General features: G+C 34.3%; 1 protein-coding gene across 2 annotated transcripts in view; it reads right to left on the bottom strand.

Annotated features, from left to right (window-relative positions):
- Positions 1–12,642, bottom strand: part of LOC145303496 (dynein regulatory complex subunit 11-like) — a 152,905-nt gene that overhangs the window by 91,084 nt on the left and 49,179 nt on the right. For both annotated transcript variants that reach the window (XM_080144925.1, XM_080144926.1), the window contains exon 9: positions 5,259–5,342. In XM_080144925.1, coding sequence (XP_080001051.1) covers positions 5,259–5,342 — 84 coding nt within the window. The remainder of the gene's footprint in view (positions 1–5,258; positions 5,343–12,642) is intronic.

Genomic DNA, 12,642 nt, shown 5'->3' on the forward strand with positions numbered 1-12,642 from the left:
TCTATCATCAACGTTTGTATAATTTTTACCATTTTTTTAATCTAATTATTTTTTTGTGTTCCTGCTTTTGAATTATTTCTTTTATTTTTTATTTTTCAAGATTATATAAAAATTATGTTACGCCGAAAGTTTGAGGTTCATTCAAGCAAAGAAAATATTAGAATCTTACATATAAACATTTTGTGAAACATGCAATCTAAAAAAAAAAAAGTAGAAACCTTTTTTGCAATTATAGATTTTTTGCATGAAAATATTAAATAAACAATGCTTAATTCAATGATAATTTCGGTAGTTCCCGAAATTAATTTTTCTTCGAGTTATATTGAATTCATTTAGGGACTTCTTTCGTAATGTTCCTGAAAAATTATCTTTTTTCTTTTTTCATTGCTACAATTTACGATACTTTATTTTCAGAAAAAAATCAAAAATAAATTCATTTTTTTTTTTTTTTTACTACTGAAAACCATAACTTTAAAGATGTTTTTTGTTTAAACAAAATAATATATTTTCACTAAGATTTAAATAAAAAAATAATGGACTCATTATATTCCATGATCATTGTTCGATGAATATTAAAAATTTCATTAAAATTGGCTAATTTCCTGATTTTTATTTATTTTTATTTATTCATTTATTTATTTTTTTAAGCAAAAGGAGAGGTCAAAATGCTTATACATTTTGAGCATCAGTTATTCATTTTGCACGTACCTGGTTTCTATGGAACGAAATGGATTCGAACTTAGAACACCCATCTTATCAGTCCATGTCATTAACCACTTTTAGAATTTTATTTAGAGTATTTATAGGGGAGTGTTATGTTAGGAAGTGTCGACCTCTTTTTACTTCCATAAAAGTATACATGTTTGTTTATTTGCTTGTTCGTTTGAACGCAGACCTATGTAAAAACCACTCAGCACATTTGTACAAAATTTGGTACATAGAGAGGCAGGCAACAGAACAATAAAGGACACTTAGTACTTAATATACAGAGGGAGTCAGAAAAATTTTTTTAGTTCGAATAATAACATTTATTGATAAAATATTTATCTCCCATCCACAGCACAATGATGTGACATAAAAGTCAGAAAGTGGGATTTGAAGAGCCAGTGCCATCGCGGAAGAACACTCTGACTTGCAAAAACTACCTAGACGTCAGCATTCTCTGGTAAGGGTGTTTCAGGCGATTAACAATAAACTAATCCTTTCTCAAAGGGAGAAGGTAAGACTTGGGAAGGCGGACCTCCTAGAACTAAACTGGGCCAAAATCATACCTAAATCAACAGGGAATAAGCCATCCTAATAGTGGTTTAGACCACGACGGTGTCGAGGGAAACCCCCGAGTAATGCTTTAATTTTATTATTTGAATTTGAATTCAACTTGTCTCTTTTCAATTTCAAGGTGACAAACTGTCATATCAAGGGAGATAACTTAGCTAAACTTTTTTTTTGTTTTGTGTTTTTTTAACAAAGTTTACGTATTTCTTTCTTTCATTTTTTAATCTCAACTCATTGTTAGATATATTTTTTTTAACAACTGACTTTAACAAATATATTTTCAACAGTTGATTTTGTTTACAAAATGGAAAAAAATATTATCGGCTCGTTAAAGAACATTTTTTAAATGATTTGTTTTGAAATGGAAATAAAGAAATATTTTTATTGCTTCAGCTCCATTGTTTTTTTTTTTGGTTTTTTTTTATAATTTTATTTTATATTGCCTCTTTACGTTTTCTTGTTTATTTTTTTTATGTTGTTTCATTTTTTTTCTTTACGCGAAAAAGGGCAGGATTGCAGTTTACAGGGAAATCAAGGGACACAACTCCTGTCAAACTAAAAAGGACGCAAACAGAATCACCGGGGGGCACCTGTTTCAATTTTTCTTTTTCTTGTTAATTTAAATGAACTGTTTGAATAAGTTATTTTTTTAACAAAGGAAGAACATAGAACTTTATAAAACAGTTATAAATTATTTTAAGAAAGAATTATTTTAATAACATAGAATTATTTGAAGAACATAGAATTTTATTAAACAGTTAATTTTTAAAACGAAAAACAGTTATGAATTATTTTAAGAAAGAATTATTTGAAGAACATAGAATTATTTTAAGAACATAGAACTTTATTAAACAGTTAATTTTTAAAACGAATACTGTTCGCGGATGCATCTGATGATTCGTGGAAAACATTCACCCTTCTCTCTTTTTCGCCATAAAAATTCCATCAGATGCAAGCCGAACATATTTTGTCGATTCCCGAACTTTCGTATATGTTTTTTGGCGTGTGACCATAGTCCTTCAATAGTCTGTGTGTGCACTGAAGGGTCCAACGGATCAACGAAGTTGTCTTCGTGGACGACAGTGTCGTGCTCATAAATTCCTTGAGCGAGTCGATCAAGTCCTTGGTAAGCCGCCCAACCGTCAGAAATAATTCTTGTTCCTGGCAGGCACCATGAATTTATGATTGGAAACAAGGTATCTCGATCCCTATTTTCCACTATTGCGAAATTGCACAAATTCGAGCCTCTTTCCACTGCGCCAAAAAAGCCAAACGCCCTTCCTCACACGTCCCCTATTATACTTTCGTCGGAAAAAATATTACTCATCCACCTCCACTTCTTTAGGTGTCGAATGTTCGTCTCTCCCACCTAACATGATGGGATGGTCTAGCATGTGCTGTTCACTTCTCTTATGAATGACATCCAATCTACGATTGTATGGTTACTCACACTTGCTTCCTGTTTAATTTTAATCTGCGGCATCTCCATGCTCCAACTGAGCAAAATAACTAAAATCTGTTTTATTGTCAGATGACTTCTCTGTAAGAAGGAACCCATCCTTGGCAAACCACCCTTCTTACAGACAGGACACTTCCACGCAAAACCATCCCCTTTGGCTCCGTTTTTATAGAGAATTCGATCTCTCTCACACGAGCTGCAGAAACTCCTATTCGGTATGAGTCCCAATGAGGCCGCTGCTTGTAACTGTACCTCATTATTTGGTGGCAGCAAATTATACAAATGCTCATAGGTCCACTTCTGCTCTTCCACTTCAGTCGTAGACATAACGTGGTCAACGATAGTAGTTCTCATTTTGGTAAAAAAAAATAAAAACGTAAAGAATAAAAGTATAATAAAAGATTGTAAAAACAAAAAATTAAAGAAGAAAATAATTTAGAAGTAAAACGAATAAAAAAACAAAGGAATTAGAAAGGAATGAACTATTCAAAAGAAATCTTAAAACTTGTTATATTATTCCACGTGTAGTAGGTTCGGTTAAAATTCGTAATTTAAAAATTGAAACAGGTGCCCCCCGGTGATTCTGTTTGCGTCCTTTTTAGTTTGGCAGGAGTTGCGTCCCTTGATTTCCCTGTAAACTGCAATCCTGCCCGAAAAAGATCTTTGTTAAAAATCAATTGTTGAAAAATCTAAAAGTAAGTTATCTCCCTTCATATGACTTTTTTTTTGGGGGGGGGGGTAAATGTTACCTTACGCTACAACAGAACACCAACCACTCTAATTTGTTTTTTTTTTTTTAAGATATTCGAGGTTGTTGACAACGAATCTGATAATCAAACCCGTCGCTAATTTATCTTTTGAATGGTATGAACCCCTAGAACCTGGGACTATTTTACACCATTTCACCGCCTTCAGAAGTGTTTTTTACAGCATGCGTTCGTGTGCCAACACGCATAGTGAAGTGACTTCACATTGCGGAGAAATCTTTTTAGCGGACATTTGAAATAATAAAGTTTTTTTTTTTAAATGTGGCTCATTTTTTTTTTTTTTTTATGTAGTTTTTAATGCTTTTTAATTAATCTCAAAAAAGTTTTCCCGAATTTGCAAAAACATATTTTTATATTTTCCGTTCCTTTTTTTTGGGGGGGGGTATTCAATTATAGAACTTGTGTAGTCTAACAGGTGCTTCTGCAGTTTAATTAACCGTTTTTCCATCAGTAAAGCACAACTGTTTACCGAGTAGAATACTTTTGAAGCAGGTAGTGTAAATGAAACGCGTTTTTTTTTTTTGTTTTTTTTAACAGAGCAAACACCTTATTCTGCAAGTCTTCAATCTAAAATAATAACCATTATTACTTGTTTATAAACTGAACCTGTGATTTTTGTTTTGTTTTGGATAGAGAATTGACTGGATGGATCAACGAACAACTTTGACCCAGACACAATGTGGAGAATGATCATGGTGGTTCAGTAACTGCACACGAGGCATGTTTACAAGTGTATGCTACAAGGAAGGCTATTTTTTTTTTAATTTCATTTGTAAATAAATGAACGTGATTTTCTTTCACGCAATTAAAGGTTTGCAACAACAAACATTTTGAAAAACTTAATTTATCTCATCTTACATAGTTGTAAAAATAATGGATATTTTATATTCCAGCTTTTACACTTTCAGCAACCACGTATTGAGATATCTCTCTCCACACAGGGTTTGCCATTATCAGTGTCATGTTATTATGAATAACAAACGAGTGTGTCGGAATAAAGAGGATAGGACAATATTGCAGGAACAGCTGGATCTAAATACATACACATTTATTATCAGATAAACTATTTTGCCAAAGCAATAGGTTTTACAGAAAATTGTAAGATATTACACAACAATGAAGCAATGCATTACTGTCCCAAATAAAATCCATGCACTAGATGGGGATATATGCATGAATAATGTAAAAGTGAATGTTCATACTTTGTGGTGTGTATTTTTGAAAATGCAACTATTATCAGAAGGTGACCTAAAAGCAAATAAAAAAGCCTACTAGCGTTTGGGAAGACATACACATAATAGGAGGTGACTGAAGGGCCATATGCATGCATACAAACAAATATTTGTCAGTTGGCTTTTAGCCTTAAAAGTATAAACTGCTTCATGGTGCATACAAAACATGAAAACCTTTTGGGTATTTTCACAAAATGGGTAATGTTCCCATAATCAATGTTTCTATGGACAATATGGGAGTTGATAGTAGCTAAGTGGTTAACAACATGGATTTATGACTTGGGTTTTCCAAGTTCGAATCCAGTTCATTCTACAAAAATCATTTTCATTTAGGATGTTAGCAACTTCCTCATGGTCCCTCTTGTAAGCACCCAATGTCTTTTTAGAAAGAATTCTGATTAGGAAAATATGGGGGGAAACCAATGCCGACAATCTTTGGATTCATATGATGATGATGATGATGATGGATACTATTCCCATGGTCAGTGTTCCACTTGTGGATGTTCAGGGCAATGTCATACTTACATCATCTTTAGATTTCTTTCCTTTTTCTTTCTTTCCTTTTTTGTCTTTTGTTTTCTCTTTCTTCTTTTGATCTTTGTCTTCGTCCTGAAACCAAAAGCAAACAATTATTACAAACTATCTCATTTTATTGTTATTTTATCTGAATCGATCTTTCTTCATCTTTATTTTTGTAAGAATAAATATACTAAAAATTAATGACCGCCTACAAATATGAAACGCTTAATATGCTGATGTAGTTTGCTGTAAGCGTTGTGTGTAATATACATACATACATACATACATACATACATACATACATACATACATATCAAGCAACCCCTGTCTTAGAAGTGTGTCAGAGGCAGAGATGAGTCATTGAATTCCTGGCAAAAGTGCATTGACAACGAAAGTAACTATGTAGAAAAATAAATTCTGCACAAAAGGTAGCTCGTTTTAATGATACCACTTCCAGCTTCATAGCTCGTCAACGTTTTAATTTTGGAAATAGGACATGTTACTTTTGGAATGGCTCTTATATATATATATCAAAGATTATATTGCTGTATGTTCCTAGATGTAAGTTCAATGAAAGCCCAGCCTGATGATGTTGGATTTCCAAACAAATCATATATGTAGCCAACTTATTTACATCTAGGAAACTACAGCAATACAATCATTATATATATATATATATATATATATATATATATATATATATATATATATATATATATGTATATTCAAACAAATGTTACTGAAGAGCACGGAATTCTTCTGTTTTATTATCTTCCTTTTCATCTTCTCCAATCTCCAAAAAGTTTTCTTTGTGTTTTTTTTTCAAAATTGTATAAGCTTGATCCAAAGCGAGAGTTTTCCCAAATGTTTGTGAAAACATGTCTGCCATCATTCGGAATTCCGAAAAAGCATGGTAGAAAACACTAAGGTTTTGCAAGGCGAGAAAAATGTTAATGGACTAAAAATACTCGAAGCATTGTATATTAAAATAAAATAAAAAAACGCAGATCAATATACCAATTACAAATATAGTCGAAACATTTTAAAATGCTTAGGATAGCAGATTTTAAATTTTAAATATGTACATTTGCAAATATACAATAAATTAATACACTCTATATATGATATAAAAATATTTTAAAAAGTAAATTAAAAATAAAAAAATTTAAAAAGTTCAGCCATCTAATTCATAATAAGCCACGTGACCATGATAAAAATATGTATATATATATATATATATATATATATATAATTAGAAAAAAGGGAAAGAAACATTTCTACAACATGCCTGAGGATGATAGAGGTATTTCTGTCGAAAGTGCTCACTATGGATCCAACTTACATAATTTTGAAAAAGACACAAAGAAAACTTTTTGGAGATTGGAGAAGATGAAAAGGAAGATAATAAAACAGAAGAATTCTGTGCTCTTCAATAACATTTGTTTGAATGAGAGGATGCTGCCTAAATATACACAATATATATATATATATATATATATATATATATATATATATATATATATATATATCCCATCGATTTCGACGTATGAAGTTCTGCCACAACAACTAAGTTGCTCAAAAATCCATACAAATGATTTTTTATAGTGGTGAAGGCTTTGTGTAGAACCAACCACACTTTTTGGTATTACTACTAACCTTCGTCGGTGCAGATGATTACTACAGGACAGAGTATACAGTATACTGCAGGTTTTTTTTTAAGAGTTTCCTTCTCCTAGATGCATGTCTTAGCGAATTAATATTCCTCCAGATATCCAGCTGGAAATTTCTATGACTTGGCGTGATACATACAGCGCCTAACCTTCTCAAATGGTTACCCATCTAGTACTGGCCAGTATATATATTAATAATATACATTGCTTAACTTCGATGATCTGGCGAGAACAGGTGTGTCAATGTGATTGTGCCGTATAATATATACCAGTTCTGACTTTTCCAATTCCTGATTCCGATCGTGATTAATCGTTGCGACAATCTATTAATGTCGGGACAATTAATCAGAATCAGAATCAGGAATTGGAAATATCCAAACTTTTGGGGTTACTGGAAGCAGAAAAATTTATGCCCATTTTCTGATGTCAAAATCGATTCTTTTGTCTATTTATTTGACTTTGTTTAAAATCCACTGCTGGTACTAATGATAAAAAATAAATATTTATGGATTTTAAGTTACAACTAAAACTAAAATATAGCGATCACACCTTACAAGTGCTTTTTTACATTTCAGAAAATATCTGCCCATTTAACATGTTTTTACAGTAATCGTGAAAAATAACAACTCTATAGTTTGTAACGAACCAGAGTATAATACACTAGCTCGCCACAAGAAAATAATGAAACGAATGGAATTGAAGGAAACAAAGACTCAATTGATGGATAAGATAAACGTCGTTTATTTGCTGTTGAAAGAAGGTTTTAGATACAACATGTGTTCATGTCCGCGCGTGTGTAACCAATGTTCGTTGCGGGACTGGTGATGTAGAAAGAATAGGAAATGTGTGTTCATCTCAAGTTCGGCTCACTATCGTTTGTTCGCGCGTAGGAAGAGAAATGAGTGTTGTAGTGGAAATTGAAATGATAGTCCAGCGTGTAGACAAAGAAGAGGATAGAGATTAAGCTGTACGCCATGATAGCAGTCAGCTACGCAGTGGTGTTCTCAGGGACCAGTAGTAGATAGAGAGAGAAAGAGTGAGAATGTGTACCTACGGTCTGTTAGCTCGTGCCCCATACATAGTAGTAAGTGGGCGTGACGCACGCGGTCCAGTCCGTAGACCGACCAACCAGCACGAAAGCTGGGCCTAAAAGGGTTAGAAACAGCTTGTTTCTTTTTTTTATACTCGTTTCCGGTGGTCTTTTGCGCATGTGTATATTTCCTTAGAAAGCGGAAGTGACGTCGTCCATGTGTGCATTCGTGTGTGCGTGTGTGAGTACATGTGTATACGTTAGCGTGTGTGTGCATATACACGTGAATGTGAGTGTATGTATGCGAACGTGAATAAATGTACGTGTGTGGACGTGGGCGCGTATGTATATGACATAGCTTGAAATATGAATGGGTGTTTTTGTGCAAGACTAGAAAAGGCTCGCACAAGTTAAATATTCAAAGATTTATAAAGAATCGGAATCAATAATTGTATCGGATTCGGGAATTTACTATGGAATCAGTAATTGTATCAGAATCGGGAAAAATATTGAAATCATCCCATCAAAACAAAAAATATCCATCCCTAAATTTCATATATATATATATATATATATATGTACTATTAAATAAAAGTCACTGTGTGTGTATGTGTGTGAGTTTCTTCCTCATAGGTCCCGAAACGGCTGAGCCTATCTTTTGCAAATTTCACACCAAGGTTATTTATATGCCTGGCAGTGTTCTTACATATGTTTTGCACAGAAATTCATCTGATAAGTATCGAAAATAAAAAAAAATCCCATTCTAAAAATAGTCTTGCTTTCTTATAGATAAAAAAGAATTTTTACAGGAAAATATTTTACGTTGCACCAGCCAAGGGAGATAATTCTCAGCAAATATAGGGAGATTCAATTCTCAGTAAATAATTTCTTCTTAAAAAAAAAAAAACAGAACTCTCGTCATCTGGAGATACAGCTCAGTAGAAGAGTATTTGACTACAAATGCAATGGTCCCCTGTTCAAGCCTGGGGGTGTGCTTTACCATTTTATGTTTATTTTTTCTTATTAATGAGTTAAATTTACAATAAAAGAAGAGATATCATTTAAAATCACCGCTATTCATGTCTTCGATTGTATAATTGAAAACTAAACATTAATCAGAAGTGAATTTTCCAGGGCATTCATCGGCAAACCCAAATATCAGTTGATGTGATATTGTAAACAAACACAGACGGAATTTGATGAACGAGATTATCATTATTATTTTTTTCTTTCTTTTTTTTTTTTTTGCAAATTAGTCCACCAGGCAAATTATTCCTCATAATTTATCATATTCAATAGAGGATTGATTCTATAATAATACATACACATGAGTCGTGCTCACTCATCATTCCATTTAAAGATCTTGGAGACTGTTCACGTTTGGTTGAGAAGGCCCTCCCTCTGTAAATAGAGGGAATGCCTTTTGGGTTTGAGCATAATTAGTCTCAAAGATCTAGTAATATAATGTTACTTTATTTTAATCTCTTTTCCCCATTTATTTTTATTTTTTCCCCCCAAACATAACATAACGCAACATGATTTTATTTTAAATTGTACATATTTTTGATCCCCCCCCCTTTTTTTTAAACAAAAATCCTCCAATACAGCTGGTGAAACTGGTCAGCTGTGTCTCCCCCTTTTTTTTTTTATTCTCTCTTCTCCTCTTCGCCCTTTTTACTTTATTTTAAAACGTTTTTAATCATGAATTATTAAAGTCTGCCCTTCATGATTGTGATATACACACACACACACATATATATACATATATATATATATATATATATATATATATATATATAGTCATCCATATATACAGTACTGTTTTGCTGTTTCACAGCTTATCAGTGCGGCTAGACAACAACTACCTCAAGCCAGGATCGAAACCTGACCGCCCATATGACAGTCGGAGCTTCTAACCATTGCGCTATTCAGCTGCTGCTTTGCAGGCAGTGAATTAACAATGTTTTGATATTGTCCAAATACCTAAGCTCAATTTGTTTACACAAAGAGCATCGCTTCATATGCTAATGGTAGTTTGTATATCACTTCCCAATATGCTCAACCCAGGATAGGGAGCATTACTAGCTGGACACCCGGTGTTGCCCGGTCGTACAATATATACATACATATGAAATTTATAGACGGTTATAATTCGTTTTTTTTGGGGGGGGGTAATCTTAACTCAAGCCTTCTTATTTATACTTTCATCATCATGATTAACGTTTGTTTTATATGCTGGCATGTGTTGGTCAGCTTTTAGAAATCTATCTTTAATATTTCCTTCTATATTTTCCTTGGTTTTATCCAACCAAGTGATCATGCTATTTCAACTGTTCTATATCTACTTACCCAAGCACTGTTATCCATTTTTTTTTTTCAATATGACCAAACAGACGAAGTTACCTGTTATGCACACATCTCTCTATGCTATTCAGATTTAATCTTTCTCTTGGGTCATCTGATCTAAGCCTGCCTTTAAGGCTCACATTGCACATACATTGTGTCATTCTTATATCATTTTACTCAATTCAATGCGTGTCCTTAGTGTCATTGATTGCATCTCATTTCCATGCATCGCACTGTACACCTTATATAGTCTTTCATCTATCAACTATAGAAATGCTCTGCTGGTTATTAACTGCTGAATATAGAAATATAAATAGTAATAGTAATGAGGAGAATATTCCAAGAAAAGAAATGCACATAATGATAAATCCTTGTCCCAAAAACATTCAGATAGAAAGAAAATTTCTTTATATGGACAAAAAATTAAGGAATAAAGAAATACATATTCTGTATAATAAAGTATTACATGTTGTTTCTCGAATTGTTGCTTTCTTTCTACAAAATCAATGTTAGATTCTGCTCAGCCAGTTTTATTTTTGTCTTTTTGTGCATCTTTCGTAATTGTTTTAACAAATACATAATACAGTTGACTTCCTGTTCTTTCATAAAATATTTGTAGGGAAAATTGTGGAAACCAAGAAAAGGACTTACTTGTGTGTGTATTATGTGGAATTAAGCTGTTGGGGGGGGGAGGGAAGAAATAATCAAAATGGCAGTACCCATAACTTTTATGACTAGTGATCTCGCAAAGTGATGCAAAACCTCGATGCTCGTGTGCAAAATCTTGCTGCTCAACTGCATAATAGTAGGCCGTGGGGAGAACACAGACACATTGTTGTAGGGGAATCCTTGGAGACTGTTGTTGTGTGTTACTGAGTCACTTTGCTTGCTTGCCTTTATTTTCCTTCCTTTTTGTGTTACAAGCTATTCTGGCATATGGAAAAATTCGACCTGAAGTTGATTCCTGAATTCAACAATTTCCCCATTAACCCGGCCGTCATCAAATGGTTTGAAAAGGCCAAACACATTTGCATGCTATCCAAAATAAAACAACCCGCATTGGTCATCCCACGGAAGCTCACAAAAGGAGCATATGCCATGTATCAGCAACTCAGGGATGACATGAACCTGGAAGAAATTAAGCAGGCACTATATGCAGCCTTTGTATAGACCCCTTCATCACTCGGTAACAATTTACTGAACAATAGCTTGAAACAAGCGAAACGGTGGACGTTTACCTCGTTGATTTGAGGAAGCTGGACATACCGTTCGGTGGAGCTTACAACCATATACTAGAATGTGCCTTTCTTCCAGATGACACCAGTCAGCTACTGCGAGCATTTTCGAGCTTTAATGAGCTTGGACTGGACGAATTACTAGCCAGAGCCTAAAACATTTTGAAAGCCACAGGACTGGTCGTGGCAGCTGTGAAAGCATCCATACCACCAACAGAGGGCTCAAAATGCTACAAATGGGGTGGACTCAACCATTTCTCCAGGGACTGCCAAAGCCAGAGCAATACAGGGGACACAAATGTCCAAAGAGCACAAAGACAAATACGCTACATCATTGTAACAAGATAGTGCAGAATTGTTCAGGAAATGAGTGAGAGGACAAGGTACCGTCCCTACCCTTGCCCCAGGTTAGTCAATAAATGCAGCATTGCCTGCAGTTAATGTCGAAGTCAACAGTGTATGGTGGTCAGCGCTTACTGACACCAGGTGTTCCCAGTTAATACTTTGCACAAATTGATGCTGGACATGGAGCGGTCAATGATTAAAACTTCAGACAATTGATGAAGTATCCCAGGCTTGCTGTGGAGTTGGAATTGTGTTGATCCTTATGAATGGAGGTGTGCAGGCCAAAGTCAACGTTCTGGTGGTTTGTGGGAATCCCCTTGGTTACAATCTGCTGCTTGGAATCAACGCAATTCAAGCATTGGGAAGTGTTACAGTCTCACTAGTCAGAGACGTGAAAATTGATGGAAGAAGGAGGCTGTGTGTGGCCTTGTGTATTAATGAACGATTTTGACTTCTACTTCGATTCTGACAAGAGAGCAGAGAACGCCAGGTGGAAAAGGGCCCAAAAGGACTTGCCAGTTCAACTCTGCAACAAGGTTGCAGAGTACAAGATGCTTGATAACATTAGAGAAGCTGGAACTTCGGATCACAAATGACTGGTTGATTCCATATCCCCAGAGTTTCTCAAGGGCTTGATTCCTTTAATGCAGGAGCAAAAGCAGAAGGTGCATCCCATGTGTGACTATAGTGAATTAAATGGCTTCATGGATATGTTCGTGCCAATGCAGAAGTGTGTACACAAAAGCTAAGGCAATGGTGGCAGC

This window comes from Euprymna scolopes, chromosome 19 (assembly GCF_053919585.1).
Source record: "Euprymna scolopes isolate OS-2025 chromosome 19, ASM5391958v1, whole genome shotgun sequence".
Taxonomy (NCBI): domain Eukaryota; kingdom Metazoa; phylum Mollusca; class Cephalopoda; order Sepiida; family Sepiolidae; genus Euprymna; species Euprymna scolopes.